Here is a 17,119-nt window from a genome sequence, read left to right as displayed (position 1 = left end):
TCACCCCCTGGGAAGCCCAGCATCATCCTAATCTGCATCCATTGTTGTATAAAGAAATACTTGTCTGAATTACCCCTTCCTCTGCGAGGATAGGTTAATGGTGGGCCAGCATGAGCCTCATACCTACTCACCTACAGGAAAGCAATTTCCCTGGCCCAGTCCCATGGCCAGCAAGCTGCTCTCCTCCTGGCTGGGTGTTCCACATACCCACGCTCCTGCCCCCAAGGTACTCAGCGTCTCCTCCAGGAGCCTTTACTACACAGTGTCCTCTGTCTCTGCAGCTTATGGGTAGCTGGGTGACAAGGATGGGCATCCAAGGGATCCCACGGCCTGAGAATGGTGATAGAGCACTGTGAGCTGGGGCACTGGCAGGGAAGAGGAAGGCCTTTGCAGTGGGACATGGGAGACAGCATTTTGGTAGCAGTATAACCCCCCAGAAGGATGAGCACAGCTCCAAGTGCTGCTGCAAAATATCCCACCTAGAGTTCTGTGCTCAGAGATGTCTGTGTGAGAAGCACTTGGTGTGTCAATCTATGATCCAACCTCCAAGGTGAAGCCCTGACACACCTGTGGGAAAAAACCCTGTACCTGCTGTGGGTCTGGTGGCAGGTCCAAAGCTGGACAGGCTTCTAGAGGCTATGGGAGCTGTCTTGGTCACACGCTGAATCTTGGCACATAGGCGTAGATTCTGGAAATGAGAGTTATACTGACCCCCAAGAAAATTTTGCCTTCACAAGAGCAAATAAAAAGTAATGAATAACTTAGACAAAGTAGCTGATGGCCATTGGCTGTTTTTCAGACTTACTGATTTGAAAACAACATTGGTGGCATAACAGTATTTTTCTTGATAAGCAGAAAACAAATGCATCAGAATAATAGCTAACAGTCTTGTGCTTCAGAAAACAACAGACTAAAATATTTTTATTTAGATATAATAGGAGATAACAAAATAATCTTAAATTGCAGTATGATGCAGAGAGTACTTCAGTGAAGTGCTGATGTAATAAGTTACCTTTGCTGTTACATGAACACCAATAAAAATCTTTTCTAGGCGGTACTATGGCTAGCCTCAGTAAATAAATGCACACTAATTACCATCTGACAATTACACATGCTGACCACAGAACACAGAAATACTCCTCAGTGTAGATTCCATGCCACTAGGGGATTTCACCTGAGATAATCAAATCTGCATATGTTGATAGATGAATGTCTGACATCCTCAGCTTTTTAAATCTGATTAAGCCTACTTTTAAGAAATATTTTTGGAATTACGCAGTAGCACAACCTACAGCCACTATTTCCTAGGTATTTTTTAAAACATGAGACAGCTCCATCAGTTTCAAACTTGGAAATTGCATATAGATAAGACAAACAGAGGGGGAGGGGGAGGGAAGGGGAGGGAGAAAGGGAAGAGAACAAAAGCTGTGTACACAAATAACAGTTTAATTTGTGAAGAATTACTTGTTCTACTTTTTTGGCCTTTTCTGTAAGCTAACTACAGAATATTTTATTTCTGGTGTGTATTTTCTTTCTCTGTTGAAAATGTTTGTCAGCATCTGTGGCACTTAAAAGGAATCTCAGGACACAAGCTAACAGGAATTTTCCAAATAAGAGTCCTTTGAAACATGCATATAGCTCGTTTAAATCATATAACTTGTACCCTGGGGTAGCCACTTTCCCAGTATTAACACCCTTTTTCTATACAGGTAGTGGTATGCAGATAACAAAAACTTGTTTCTGGTTTGTTTTGAACCACTTTAAATTGTCACAGGACTTTGATTCAGTGATTTAAGTATTTGTAGATTCTCTGAAATTACTAAATTACTAGCATGGTGAAGACTGAATTTACCAGAAGAATCACAACACAAATAAGTGTAGTTGAAACACAACCTGGAAAAAAAAAAAGGGAAAAATAAAAACATACAGGTAAGCAAATTGGTATGTGGAGAAATGAATCCTGTATTTAATACAGAAAGCTTTTATCTGATTTTGGCTGTTACACGGTCTATTTGTTATGGTGGCTAGATTATAAATGCGTTATGTCAGCAAGCTGATTATGAACTAAATGTGACAATTTAGACTCTGGCATGTGCAAAAACATTTTAAGAATATATACTGACCTTGAGTGTACACAGAAATACACTGAAAAAACACAGACACTTAACCTAAAAGTGACTTTATTTTAAGACTTGTATCTGCAAACACCCGGGCTGCAAAGGCTTCCACAGAACTCAGAGACACTCAAGCATGAAACTGCTGAAACAACTTTGACTCAGAAGATGTGGGAGTCACAGATTACATTTTTTCAATATTTGTGTTATTCTCTCATATTGCAACAAGTGAACATTAATCTGTTCAAAGAAATCCACGGTTGGCTTGTTTCCACCTTTCTGTGACAGCATAAAGTGGGTCTTTTCTGTTCTGAGTGGCAGATAATTTCTTCAGTAAACATGTAATACTGTAGAAAAAAGATAACAAAGGTAAGTAAACCGAAGGTTTTAATCCTAAATCAGGGAAATTTTTGCCCTTTTTATTGTTGGCTTTCCAACATACATCATCATCCACGACAATGAAAGACAACTTGAATACAGCTAGTATCTGAAAATGGCTTTCTATCAAAGAAAGATTAAGAAACCAAAGAAAAAACTGAACAGAACACAAGCAAGAAATAATAATTGCTTCAACCTCTGCCCTTTCTATATGCCTCATTTTGAATTACTTCTAAGAGGGATTATGTTTTTGAGAGAAAAAGTGATCTTCAAAAGGGACTGAAGTTCTTTATCTCCCAAACTACTATTGAAGTCTGCTTCAGACTGTCATGGATCCAATGGCTGATGTAAGGGCAAAATTAATTTAAAAGGTGCTAGCTCTCCTTGTTGTAATCTGCTTGGTTTTGAAATAATCTGAACAAGTCTGTGTACACACACACCTTATGAAAGTCTGAAAAGAAAACAGCACCAGCCATTGACCAGCTGTGATCCCACAGGTCAATTACTGAAAGATTCTAAATCTAGTTATTTCTGCTCCTACACCTGTGCATCCTCTCTCTCTCTCCAGTACCATACACTCCAAGTCCTCTCTCTTCCATGGAAGCACTGGTCCCCTCCACCTCACCCCTGCAGGAACAACCCAGCTGTCATAGGCACCGAGGCTGTTCTTGCTCTCCCCTCTCGAAGGCTGCCTCTTGCGCTTGCTTGCAGAGGCGAAGCAAGGAAACTGGATGAGCACTGTCACTGTGAGGCAGGAGATGAAGGAAGTATTTATTGCTCAGTTTGGAGGAACTTATCAGCACTGCTTTTTCCATGGAGAGGAGTTTCCTGTGGCCTCCTTCTGACATGGCTGAAGCTGCTCTCTTCCCATTCAAGTGGCAGAGTTATGGGTTGATGTTAATTGTACCACACTACCTCCTGCTTATACAGCCTGCAGGATGTAAAGCTGGAAATTGCCCACAGCTCTCAGGAAATCATCTGATATATTTAGAGCTATAACTTTCTTTTATTCAATTATTTTCTGAGAAATTATTTTAAGCTCCAGCATTTGAAAAGAAACTCGGCATCAGATTAGTTCATGAACAGAATCTATAGCATTTAATAGCCCATTCTCTCTCCCAGTCAATAGATTTTCTTCTTTAAAACCTCAGGGAAGTGATTTTTACAGCTGAGTTGGGTGAGGTATTTGCTAATGTATTGCCAGTTAACAATTATATTGACTAGAGAATTCAACTGACTTATCTGTATATTACAATCACACAAAAAATTTATTTAATTACCAAGAGGTAATTAAATGAAACATTGTTTAAAGAGACCTAATATAAATCTATCAATAGAAATATATTTCAAGTATTTTAAGAACCATCAACATTTATTGCATTGACATGAAACAGGAGTTAGATAAGGAGACTTAACATTTCCTTCAGAACATTTTCCAATCTTTACGATTCGAATGCTTTAGAGAAAATATATATTGAACAGATATTTAAAATAAAGGCTGGATTTCTTTAAGCAGAAGAAAATCAGAGAAAAGATGATGAAGATCAGTTTTTAAAACATATTTTATACTAATTCTAAAGCCTTCTTCCCTCTTCTCTCTGTTAAAAACCAAAACACCATAACATATTAATTTTTTTTGTAACCAAGTGATATTTGTTTTCTTGGGATAAAACTTCATCCATTGGAGTGATAGTTCCTCATCAATTTAAGAAAAGGCGTCCATTCCTGTAAGGTGGCTGCTGCCTTGTTTGCCCTTTGAGAAAGCAGTTCATGGCTAATGCTCTGCCACAGCAGGCAGCCTGTGATGTACAGCACCCCCGCAACCCAGGCACACCCAGGAGGAGGTGGGGGGAAAGTGGCAACTCCTACAGACAAGGCAATTCTTAGCGTGTACTGAGCACATCTGTAGAAATCTGGTAATGTATCTAATGCACAAGTTTACCTGTTTAAGCAGCATTTTATATAATGGCAGATTTGAAACACGAGTGGTTGTGAGGAGGCTGATGCACAAAGTAAGGAAATGGCAAACAGGCACACTGGGTGAGAATGACGACGTACTAGCCTTAACGTATGCCAAGTGCTCAGGCCTAGCAAGAGCAATTAACAACACCTACATGATCAGCTCATTAGAAGCTATAGGAGAAACTACCTGTATTCACTTCAAATTATTCTGGAAAGGATTTAGGTGCGTGTATCCTCAAATCATAATTGTAAATTACTGAAAGGAAGAGAAGGCAGAGATGAAGCAAAGGCAGTGTTGAGAACAAGACAATGTTGTTGCAAGGCTGACCATAGCTCAAAATTCTGGGCACATCTTGGAGACTTCCAAGGAGAATGGAGCAAGTTATGACGCAGGCCTTCTATTATTAAGCCTGTTTTCTTCTGGAATTTTCGATTACCTTCTTTTTACTCTAAGGCTGATCTGAATTCTCATATATAAGCTTTTTGTTTGGTTAGGGTTTTGATCATTAAGCCTGTATGTGAAGTGGACCAAGTGGATTCAGGAACCAGACAAAACAGTGTAGTTGGGAACTCCTGAGTAACCTGTGTTCTTACATATACACAGAGACCCAAGAGAAGCATGATCTCTGTGATGCAAAAGCATTGGATTTGACAAGATTTTTGACAAAGGATTTCATGCAGTGGGTTGGTTTATACCAGGAAAACCCCAGAAAGACTGCTAGAGATTTATGTTAAAATATTATTTGCGAAGAGTTATATTTCCCAAGACAAGCTCATAAAAGCACAGGTGGTAAAGCAAACCAGAAGGTAGGAAGGCTGAAGAAACACAGCAGGGTATTCTAAGGCCAAGGGTGTCATCCTGTTTATCTCTTGAAGTTTGATTGTGGATGATAGAAAACAGAAACGTCCTGTAACTCCCTTGGTTAGCCTCTCATTTAATAAAACAAGTATATAAAAACAAAAGGATAAGTAAAGACTGTAATCTCCAGGCATGTACGAAAGCAATTGCTATTGTTTTTTAATGCAGAAGCAAGTTTATAATGATTCAGCAACTAAATATGATTTGTCAAGAACAAATTGTATCAAACGGATCTAATTACCTTCTGTAATAGGGTAACAGACTTCACAGGGAGGAGGGGTGGAAGCACAATAAGCTCTGGCTTCACTTTTGAAAAAAAATTTGCTGTAGCTAGGGGCTGCGTGGATGAAAAGTTGGTTGGGAAGTAATATTCAGAAAGATGCTATGAAGTGTTAATTGTCCAAGAACAACCAGGGTTCAGCAAGAGTCTCTTTTGAATATGGATTTGCCTGGTACTTTCCATAACAACTAAGCTGATATGACATCTTACACTTCAGAAGTCTGCAGGGCATGCTACCTTAGGCAAGGCTGAAGGCACATTTGAGTGCAAGACTGGACTTCAGAATTTTCAGGATCAGCTGGAGAAACTGACTCAAAAGATTGAGATTAAATTTAGTGGAACAAGTTACCTTGCTACACAAGTGGAAATAGTCACAAAGGCCCAACAAAGGGCACCTGGTTGGACTTTTTCTCTTTGAAATTGAGATATAGTGGTGGTTGTCAAACACACACTGAGTTGTTGGTAATGTTAGCCTGTGGCAAAAAAAAAAAAAAAAGCCAGAGGTAACACAGGATTTTTTGAATAGAAAGATCCTGCAAAATACACAGAGTAAGTGCTCTGCTCTATTTCACTTTCATACAGCTTCCACCAACATTTTTTAATATGTCACTGGAGGTCTTTCTTGACCTCAATTTAGGCAAACATTGGTTCGAAAAGTTATAACTAGCTGATCCTGTCTTAGACACAAGAGTAAACTAGATAATCTCTTGAAGTCTCTTCAAAAAGCCCTATTTTTTCATTATTTCAGTGTAAGAATGAAATACAATTATATTAATCGCTCTTGCTCAGTGCTAGAGTTCCCTCTGCTGTACTTTCCTCTTTCACATACTACTCTCCTGTCATCCTGAGAAGCCTAAGAGAAGGAAGATGCTTTCTTCTGTCTGCTCTCCTTTGGTGGCACACTGTCTTGTCTTGATCTTCTCCTGTTTGTCACCCCTGCTGTGTCCTTCACACACCACTGCCCTGTTGTTTCACTCAGAAGATATCTGCCTTCAGGAGTGTGTGGGCCTGATGTGAAACAAAGAGCAACCTCACAGCTCTTCTGCTGTAAGAACATCTTCTGCTATAGGAACCAGGTTAGACTGAGCCACATACTTGGCTTTTATTTCTTCATCTCTGTGACATTTTACAACTGTAATCAAGCTGTTAAATTGCTGAGGTTTATGTTGTGTACTTCGACACTTGGGCAGACTTGAAGCCAAAACTGTCAGTGTATTTACCATTTTCTTTGAAGCTATGATATGCCAAAGAATTAACAGTTGCAAATCTTGCTGCACTCCTCAAAAGCTGAGGTGACTACAGAGTGGGTCCCTTCCTTTTCATCCTTTGCAGTCATGCCACCTCTTGCCATGCTGCCTTGTAGAGCTGTCCACAATAATCCACCAAGTTTTCAAAAGTTGTTCTCTGGAGATGGTTACCCATATTCATAGTTAGATGGTTAGAAATATGCTGCTTAACCGCAAAAGGGGTTCAACTGGTTTTGGGCACCCCACTCTGAAAACTGGCACTCTGTGTGCAAATGGTTGAGAGTGCTAGAACAGAAATGTTTTCTTTTCTTTCTCTTCAAAAGGTCAAATTCCATTTTTCTAGGATTGTCTTGACACCTGCAAAAAGATTTGCAAAACTTTCCTGCCCATTTCTGCTCCTCAGCAACCATCCTTGCATGACCCCCCCCCACACTTGAAAAGCTCTGAATGTCACCGGTCCCAAAATGGAAAAAGGTGGGGAGCAGTTAAATGTGATTGGTTAATACCATACAAAACCAGATCTTTGTTTTCCAGAGAGATCATTACAGATTAGTCACTTTAGCTAATGTGAATGCAACACTCATTTTTACTTCTGCTGTTGAATTTTGGGATTCAACATGACACTGAATCAGGGTTAAACTGAGGCTGCCATTAGGAGCAGTAAGTATTGCAGTCCAACAGTTAAGGGCTGTTTCCACAAAAAGAGATAGTAAGAACTGTAAGGAATTAAAATTTTAATCAATTTCTGTACCTTTACAACTAGCTTGAATTCTTTTATTATAACCTGAACATGTAAGAAAAAAATATTCTTTCCTAAAACAAATCATTTCACATGCCTTTAGAGGGAGACTTGGAACATTACAACGCTTTTTTGTTATTCCACTAAGGGTACATATTTTCATAGTGTGTAATGTTGTTTCTGTGCATTTTCCATTTATCTAATAATATCAAAAAGTAATATTTGAAGCTTGGCAAACAGATCAATGTGGACATTACCATTATCTTGATAAACAGATACTTCTGCAAGAGTTGAAATATGGATGTTTTGTCAACCAGAAAATCTGGCATTCAGCCTAGGGTGTCTTCCTTGTTTGACATACTCTGTAGCTTCTAACTATTGGAGACACTGATATGATCACAGGAAGGTTTTTTTGGATGCAGCTGAGACCAAAGTTCAGCCCATTTAAGAAAGATGATAACTTCCAGCAGGTTTTCATTTCTTGCTAGAAGATGAATTAGCTCAAAAGGCTGCAGAGACATTTCCAGGTTAAATCACAGCTGCTAAGAGGACTGCCTTAGACAGAAGGGTCTGTGCTTCAAATCAGTAAAACAAATAGAAAACAGAGGAGGTGATCCAGAAAGTTACAACAGCTCAGTGTTTGAAACAATTGTTCAAAGGAAAAGGATGAAATACTTCTGTTGGATATTTGGTTATCTGGAGCCAGAAAGGAATTATCACCATTTCATTTTTTCAACATAACATGGGGACAAATGAAAGAAATTGCTGTAAAGTTTTATTTTCTTAAGCAACTCCTACAGCAAACCAAATGTTTAAGAAAACAACAATAAAAGTGTATGAACATGGTGTTACTATTTGTTATATATTCTCCAAAATATTTCAAATTATTGTTGTTTACTTATTTTACAATGATTCCAAAGTCCTTTCACCTCTCTATCTATATCTCGAGCCTGTAAAACTGGGACCAGAGTTGTTTCTCAAGAAGAACTTGCAGGTCTGCAGATAAAGAGGGCTACATGAATCCAAAGTGTAATTTTTATTGACTCTGACAACTTGATGGTCTCTAAGGGCCTCCCACTGGTCAAACAAAAGAACTACATTAGTATCCTCTTAAATAAGGCTCCCTTCACTCTGGAGTTAGATGTGTGAGGGCTCGGACAACTCCTATAAGATGAAGAGGGCTCAGACAGGACCCGGGCCAGAGCATGGGAAAGTCCTCATGATTATTTGGAAGAGAGATTCTCATGGGACTAGGTGAAAGGGAGCACAAATTTCCATCTAGAAAACTTTCAGTGCCTGTTTAACCTCATTTTAAACAGAGTTCCCTGAGGATCGGTTAACTGCTTGTGCTCTATGTTGTTTTTCAAATGAGTCATGATTTCATGAATAGAAAGAGAATTTTTTAAAAAATACCTATGAAACTTGTGGGGGAAGGGGGCAGAGGTGTAGTCATGGCTAGGCTTCACGAAAGAAGATTTGAGGAGGGCTCTGCCCACGTTTGTTACAAGCACATTAGTGGCTAAAAAGGCCAATAGAGATAGACATGTCCAGTTGCAAAAGGCACAGCAGAAAGACTCCTTAGGTGGTATATTCTGCAAAGCACAATTCTTTCTGCATTGTCTTTTCTCCTCGAGAGTGATCCTATGTGCTTTCTCAACAGCATCAGCAGCGTTATAGATGGTGTGTCTCCAGACCTCCCGACTGGAGGCCAGACTAGGCCAGTTATGTTGATCAATATGGCCAAGGCTGAGATGTTGTTTCAGGGAGTCCTTGTATCTCCTCTTCGGGGCTCTTCTCTTGCAGTAGCCGGTGGCAAGTTCACCATAAAGCAAGATCTTAGGGAGGCGGTGGTCCTTCATCCTGGAGACGTGCCCTGCCCAGTGCAGCTGTGTTCTCAGCAACATGGCCTCAATACTTGTGATTGCTACTTGTTCTAGAACAGATGTATTGGTCACATAATCTGACCAGTGGATATTTAGGATTGTTCGGAGGCAGCGTTGATGGAAGTGCTCTAGGAGACGCAGGTGGTGTTGGTAGATGACCCATGATTCGGAACCGTATAAGAGAGTAGACAGCACTATGGCTCTGTAAACACTGATCTTTGTGCTTTTCTTCAGGTGTTTATTTCACCAAACTCTTTTATGAAGCTTTCCAAAAGCACTATATGCCTTTGCTAACCTGTTGTCTATCTCTCCATCAATCTTACCATCCGAGGAGATGAGGCTACCCAGGTAATTAAATTGCTGGACTGATTTGAGCCCTGATTCGCCAATGGTGACGTGGGGATGATGGAAGACTTCCTGAGGTGCAGGTTGATAGAGAACTTCAGTCTTCTTTAAGCTGATGTGCTGGTTTAAAAGTTAACCAGCAGGGGGAATGAACTCAACTCAAAGGAGAGATTATAAGTCAGAATAACAATTTATTAAAATAATACAGTAAGTACAATAATACAAACAAACAATTGGTCTCAACCCACAAAAACCCAAATGTGTAACCCAGTACCCTGGGGCCTGAACAAAGTGGTGTTCCTTGGGCCCTGTTTGAGTCCAAAGTAAAGGGAGAGGGGAAGAACCTGCTGGTGGGAGAGCTGCTGCAGTCTGGCCAGAACTGGTGATCGCAGTCCAGTGGTGGTCTAAGTCTGGTTGAGAGCGATGAGATGCAGCCGTCCTCTGGATCCCACGAGTGGGTTGAAAAATGTTCCAAAACTCCAAGATTATATATCCTCCAGTTCAGGCAGGAATGTTCAGTGCTCCCCTCAGGGCGGGGAGTTCCACAAAGGGTGTGAGGACAGAAACATCCTCCTATCTCACAGGCCTCTTAACACCTAGTTTATAGCCTGAGGAGTCAGGCTCTATGGGCAGAAGGTGCGAATAGTCTATTGACAACAATAGTCTAGTTTCTGGGAAATGACATGGAAGGCTATAGAATACAGTTTTGGGTTACACCCACCATGCTCTATGGGCAGAGGGTGCGAATAGTCTATTGACAACAATAGTCTAGTTTCTGGGAAATGACATGGAAGGCTATAGAATACAGTTTTGGGTTACACCCACCATGATGAACTGATCTCAGCTGTCCTAACTAGGACATTATCCACCCCTTATTCTATGCCATCCATGTCATGCCCAAATTAACCCCCTTTAAAAACTATATCCCTTTAAAACTATATACATCTATCTATCTATCTATCTATATATATACAATGAAACATTACAGACCATTCTCACTCAAAATTAGGTCCCCTTGTGGTACACAACGTGTCTCCCCATCTTTTTGCATTACCCACCAGGTGGAACCAGGTCCCTGAGCAAAAACAATCCCTCGGATGGGTTTGCCTTTGCTTGAGGTGGGACTAATCCAAACAGTCTTCCCTAACATTCCTCTCATATGTACCACGGGGACTTTATCTCCATCTACAGTATGCAAAAGTTCTGATTGGGCAGGGCCAGCTCGATTGATGGAACCTCGGGTGTTGACCAACCAGGTGGCCTTTGCTAAATGCAGCTCCCAGTGTTTGAGAGTCTCCCCACACAGTGCCTTCAGAGTGGTTTTCAGCAGTCCGTTGCACCGCTCAACTTTTCCAGCAGCTGGTGCATGGTAGGGGATATGATACACCCACTCAATGCCGTGCTCTTTGGCCCAGGTGTCTACGAGGCCATTCTTGAAATGGGTCCCATTATCAGACTCAATTCTCTCCGGGGTGCCGTGTCGCCACAGGACTTGTTTTTCAAGGCCCAGGATGGTATTCCGGGCAGTGGCATGAGGCACGGGGTATGTCTCCAACCATCCAGTGCTTCCTTCTACCATGGTCAGTACGTAGTGCTTACCCTGGCGGGTTTTGGGGAGCGTGATGTAGTCAACTTGCCAGGCTTCCCCATACCTGTACTTTGACCACCGTCCACCATACCATAGAGGCTTCACCCGCTTGGTCTGCTTGATGGCAGCACATGTCTCACAGTCATGGATGACCTGTGAGACAATGTCCTTGGTTAAGTCCACCCCTCGGTCACGAGCCCATCTGTATGTTGCATCTCTCCCCTGGTGACCGGAGGCGTCATGGGCCCATCGAGCCAGAAATAATTCTCCTTTGTGCTGCCAATCCAGATCTACCTGAGAGACTTTAATCCTGGCAGCTCGGTCCGCCTGCTCGTTGTTATGATGCTCCTCATTAGCCCGTTTCTTGCCTACATGAGCGTCTACGTGACGGACCTTCACACTCAGCTTCTCTACCCGGCCAGCGATGTCCTGCCACATCTCCGCCGCCCAGATGGGTTTCCCTTGGCGCTGCCAGTTGGCCTTTTTCCATCGCTCCAGCCATCCCCACAGAGCATTGGCCACCATCCATGAGTCAGTGTAGAGATAGAGTCTTGGCCACTTCTCTCGTTCAGCTATATCCAAAGCCAACTGAACGGCTTTAAGCTCTGCAAACTGACTTGACCCACCTTGTCCTTCGGTCGCTTCTGCAACTCGCCGTGTGGGACTCCATACAGCTGCCTTCCATTTTCGGTTTGTCCCTACAATGCGGCAGGAGCCATCCGTGAAGAGCACATATCGCCTTTCATCTGCGGGTAGCTTGTCATATGGTGGGGCCTCCTCAGCCCGTGTCACCTTCTCCTCCTCTTCTTCAGAGGATAGTCCGAAACTCTCACCTTCGGGCCAATTGGTGATAATTTCCAGAATCCCAGGGCGATTAGGATTCCCTATCCGGGTTCGCTGCGTGATCAGAGCCATCCACTTACTCCATGTGGCATCGGTGGCATGATGTGTGGAAGGAACTCTTCCCTTGAACATTCAGCCCAGCACTGGTAGTCGGGGTGCCAGGAGGAGCTGCGCTTCGGTGCCGATCACTTCTGAGGCAGCTCGAACTCCTTCGTAGGCAGCCAGGATCTCTTTCTCAGTTGGTGTATAGCTGGCTTCAGATCCTTTGTATCCCCGACTCCAGAATCCCAGCGGTCGTCCTCGGGTCTCCCCAGGCACTTTCTGCCAGAGGCTCCAAGAAGGGCCATTCTCCCCGGCTGCGGTGTAGAGCACGTTCTTCACGTCCTGTCCTGTCCTTACTGGCCCAAGGGCTACTGCATGGGCAATCTCCTGTTTAATTTGTTCAAAGGCTTGTTGTTGTTCGGGGCCTCACTGGAAATCATTTTTCTTCCATGTCACAAGGTAGAGAGGGCTTACAATCTGACTATACTCGGGGATATGCATCCTCCAAAAGCCCACAGCGCCTAGGAAAGCCTGTGTTTCCTTCTTGCTGGTTGGTGGGGACATGGCTGCTATTTTGTTAATCACCTCCATTGGAATTAGGCGGCGTCCATCTTGCCACTTCACTCCTAGGAACTGAATTTCCTGAGCAGGTCCCTTGACCTTACTCCGTTTAATGGCAAAACCGGCTCTTAGGAGAATCTGGATTATCTTCTCTCCTTTCTCGAAGACTTCGCCTGCTGTGTTCCCCCATACAATGATGTCATCAATGTACTGTAGGTGCTCTGGAGCCTCACCCTTTTCCAGTGCAGTCTGGATCAGTCCGTGGCAAATGCTGGGACTGTGTTTCCACCCCTGAGGCAGTCGATTCCAGGTGTACTGCACACCTCTCCAAGTGAAAGCAAATTGTGGCCTGCACTCCGCTGCCAAAGGAATGGAGAAAAAGGCATTGGCTATGTCAATGGTGGCATATCACTTGGCTTCCTTGGACTCCAGCTCGTACTGGAGCTCCAGCATGTCCGGCACAGCAGCACTCAGGGGTGGTGTGACTTCATTGAGTCCACGGTAATCCACCGTCAGCCTCCACTCTCCGCTGGACTTACGCACTGGCCATATAGGGCTATTAAAGGGTGAGCGAGTCTTGTTGACCACCCCCTGGGTCTCCAGTTCACGGATCATTCTATGTATAGGGGTCACAGAGTCTCGGTCGGTGCGGTATTGCCGATGGTGCACTGTTGCTGTGGCTATCGGTACCAATTGTTCTTCAACCTTCAGCAGTCCCACAGCAGAGGGGTCCTCTGAGAGACCAGGCAAGGTGTTCAACTGTCTGATTTCCTCCGTCTCCACAGCAGCTATGCCAAAAGCCCAACGAAGTCCTTTTGGGTCTTTGAAATACCCACTCCTCAGGTAATCTATGCCAAGGATACACGGGGCCTCTGGACCAGTCACGATGGGGTGTCTGTGCCATTCCTTCCCAGTCAGGCTCACTTCAGCTTCCAGTACAGTCAGCTGTTGGGATCCCCCTGTCACCCCAGAAATAGAGATGGATTCTGCCCCTACGTATCTTGATGGCATTAATGTACATTGTGCGCCAGTGTCCACTAAAGCCTTATATCTTTGTGGCTCTGATGTGCCAGGCCACCGAATCCACACAGTCCAATAGACTCGATTGTCCCTCTCCTCTACCTGGCTAGAGGCAGGGCACCCCTAGTCCTGGTCATGGTACTCATTGTGCTCTTCTTGTGGGTATGACCTGGAGGTCCCTTCAAGAGGATCAGACGTATCATCATTCCTGTACCGTCTGGAGTCTTGCCCACGAGAGACTGGAGCAACGTTTACCCTTGAAGAGTTCTTTATGGTATTTGTTCCTCTTTTCAGTTCACGTACCCGGGCTGCTAAGGAAGAGGTGGGTTTCCCATCCCACTTCCTCATATCTTCTCCATGCTCACGGAGGTAAAACCATAGATCGCCACGTGGAGTGTACCTTCTCTCCTTAGCTGGGGGACGCTGGCTCCTGATAGCAGAGACTCTTGTTCGTCCTGGCGAGATATGGAAAATCCCTTCCTTAATTTCTTCTCTTAGCTTCTGGTGTCCCTCTTCAATTTTCTCTTCTAGGCTTCGGACGTGTTCAGCCAGTTTGGTTTCCACAGATGAGACGTGGGCTCGTAATGGGGCGGTGACAGTGTCTTCATAAATCCTGAGTTTGCTAACCAATGCTCCCACCTTGTCCTCTCCCTCCCTCCATTGCAGCGTTGCTAAGTAGCGGGAATACATTTCTGGCCCGAGTCGTGCAAACTTTAACCACATTTGGGAGGTGCACTGTACGCCATCTGGACTCTTAGGGAATCTTTCATCCTCTGAAAAGATTATCTCCAGTACAGCTAACTCCCTTAAGCACCGGATACCTTGTTCCATCGTGTTCCACTGTCCTTGCTGTACGTGGAGGTCCTCCTTGCACAGGTATCTCTCCCTCACACTGGACAACAGTCGCCGCCAGAGGCTGAGAGTTTCCTGCCTCCTTCCAATCCCCTGATCAATGACTACATCTCGAGACAGGGATCCCAGCTGTCTGGCTTCACTCCCATCTAGGATCGTATCGTTAGCTGCGGCATCCCAGATTCGGAGCAGCCAGGTCAGAATGGACTCATTTGCCTGTCGTGTGAACTCTCTCCGGAGCTCACGTAGCTCACCCAGGGACAGGGACCGAGTTATTATTTCTGGCTCTGTCTCCTCCGGTGGATGTGAAGGTCCCGCCTCTTCGTCATCATTTGTTATGCGAACTGATTTAGTCTTTGATTTCCTTTTCTGGACAGGGGCGACTGCTATTGGTTTTGCTTGTTCTTCTGGCTCCTCGATGGTTTGTGTGGACACGGTGCTGGTTGGTTCATTTCTTTCTCCCTCTGACTCAGCTGTGGTTTGGGTGGACGTGGTGTCTGCGGATTTGGTCCTTCTCTCCTCCCCCTGACAGTGCTGTATCATGTCAAGCAGTGCCCGGTAGGCAGTGGCCAGGGCCCAGCAGGTTGCTGTGAGCTGGCCATCTCTGGAGCTGCCAGAGCATTTTTCCTTCACCAGTCTTATCATGCTAACAGGATCCTGCAGTTGTTCAGGGGTGAATTTCCAGATCATTGGAGGAGAAAACTTTTCCAAATACTGGCTGATGTCCTCCCACTTCCCGTGCCACTCAGCATTATCTGCTCCCAGGGCAGGTGTCCAACCAACCTCCCTAAAAGGCACTTTTCTGACCCTAAACATGGTGTACACAGTACAGAGCAGACAGAGCAACACTAACAATAACATTATGCTGTCCTTAACATCAAAAGGGAACTCAATATTTTCAAAAACTGTTTTAGCAGGTCTGAAGGGGAAGAAGGAGGTGGGAGGCTGGAAACCATCCACCCCTGTTCCCCCAAAAAGCTGGGTACGATTTTTAATGAGGCCCCAGAGGTAGCAACCCAAACCAGGACAGGCAAACAGGACTGAATACACATTTACAATGAAACTCATTGCTTCTGATGTTAGAATGACATAAACATAATATACTAATAAAGCAATTTGGATCCCTCTCCCTGGTCTTAAAGAGAGTATCAGAACAGGCAAATAATACGCCATCTGTGGAAATATGAACAGGCTCAAATACAACATCCATGTGAGTGCATCAAACAACATGGTGATCAGGGAGTTTCTATATTCAAATAGACAAATGCTTCAAATGAAATTGTGATTCTGACTTCTCTCTCTCTGCCCCACGTTGGGCGCCAAAATGTGCTGGTTTAAAAGTTAACCAGCAGGGGGAATGAACCCAACTCAAAGGAGAGATTATAAGTCAGAATAACAATTTATTAAAATAATACAGTAAGTACAATAATACAAACAAACAATTGGTCTCAACCCACAAAAACCCAAATGTGTAACCCAGTACCCTGGGGCCTGAACAAAGTGGTGTTCCTTGGGCCCTGTTTGAGTCCAAAGTAAAGGGAGAGGGGAAGAACCTGCTGGTGGGAGAGCTGCTGCAGTCTGGCCAGAACTGGTGATCGCAGTCCAGTGGTGGTCTAAGTCTGGTTGAGAGCGATGAGATGCAGCCGTCCTCTGGATCCCACGAGTGGGTTGAAAAATGTTCCAAAACTCCAAGATTATATATCCTCCAGTTCAGGCAGGAATGTTCAGTGCTCCCCTCAGGGCGGGGAGTTCCACAAAGGGTGTGAGGACAGAAACATCCTCCTATCTCACAGGCCTCTTAACACCTAGTTTATAGCCTGAGGAGTCAGGCTCTATGGGCAGAAGGTGCGAATAGTCTATTGACAACAATAGTCTAGTTTCTGGGAAATGACATGGAAGGCTATAGAATACAGTTTTGGGTTACACCTACCATGCTCTATGGGCAGAGGGTGCGAATAGTCTATTGACAACAATAGTCTAGTTTCTGGGAAATGACATGGAAGGCTATAGAATACAGTTTTGGGTTACACCCACCATGATGAACTGATCTCAGCTGTCCTAACTAGGACAGCTGACTTCCGGCCCAAAGAGCTCAGCAGCATCTGCAAAGTAGGATGTTAAACGCTGCAGAGCTGCTTCTGTGTGGGCAACAAGGGCGGCGTCATCAGCATAAAGCAGCTCCTGGACAAGATGGTTTAAGGTCTTGGTGTGGGCCTTCAGTCATCTGAGGTTGAAAAGGCTTCCATCAGTACAGTATCGAATGTAGACACCGTCCTGATCATCGAGGTCTGCCGTGGCCCTTTGGAGCATCATGCTGAAAAAGATTGTAAATAGGGTTGGTGCGAGAATGCAGCCTTGTTTCACACCATTAGTTATTAGAAAGGGCTCAGAAAGTGCATTGCCATA

General features: G+C 44.0%; 1 protein-coding gene across 1 annotated transcript; it reads right to left on the bottom strand.

Annotated features, from left to right (window-relative positions):
* Positions 1-654: 654 nt before the first annotated feature.
* LOC127474368 (uncharacterized) lies at positions 655-16,774 on the bottom strand. The gene is made up of 3 exons (XM_051795016.1): positions 16,744-16,774; positions 15,000-16,639; positions 655-688 (listed from the first exon to the last, which is right to left on the bottom strand). Exons 2-3 carry the CDS (start codon positions 15,941-15,943, stop codon positions 655-657), a joined length of 978 nt encoding a protein of 325 aa, XP_051650976.1. The 5' UTR covers positions 15,944-16,639; positions 16,744-16,774.
* Between the last annotated feature and the right edge of the window lie 345 nt (positions 16,775-17,119).

This window comes from Manacus candei, unplaced genomic scaffold (assembly GCF_025592945.1).
Source record: "Manacus candei isolate 608988 ecotype Guabito, Panama unplaced genomic scaffold, ASM2559294v1 h1tg000041l, whole genome shotgun sequence".
NCBI lineage: Eukaryota > Metazoa > Chordata > Aves > Passeriformes > Pipridae > Manacus > Manacus candei.
This window is presented reverse-complemented; position numbering and strand designations above follow the sequence as displayed.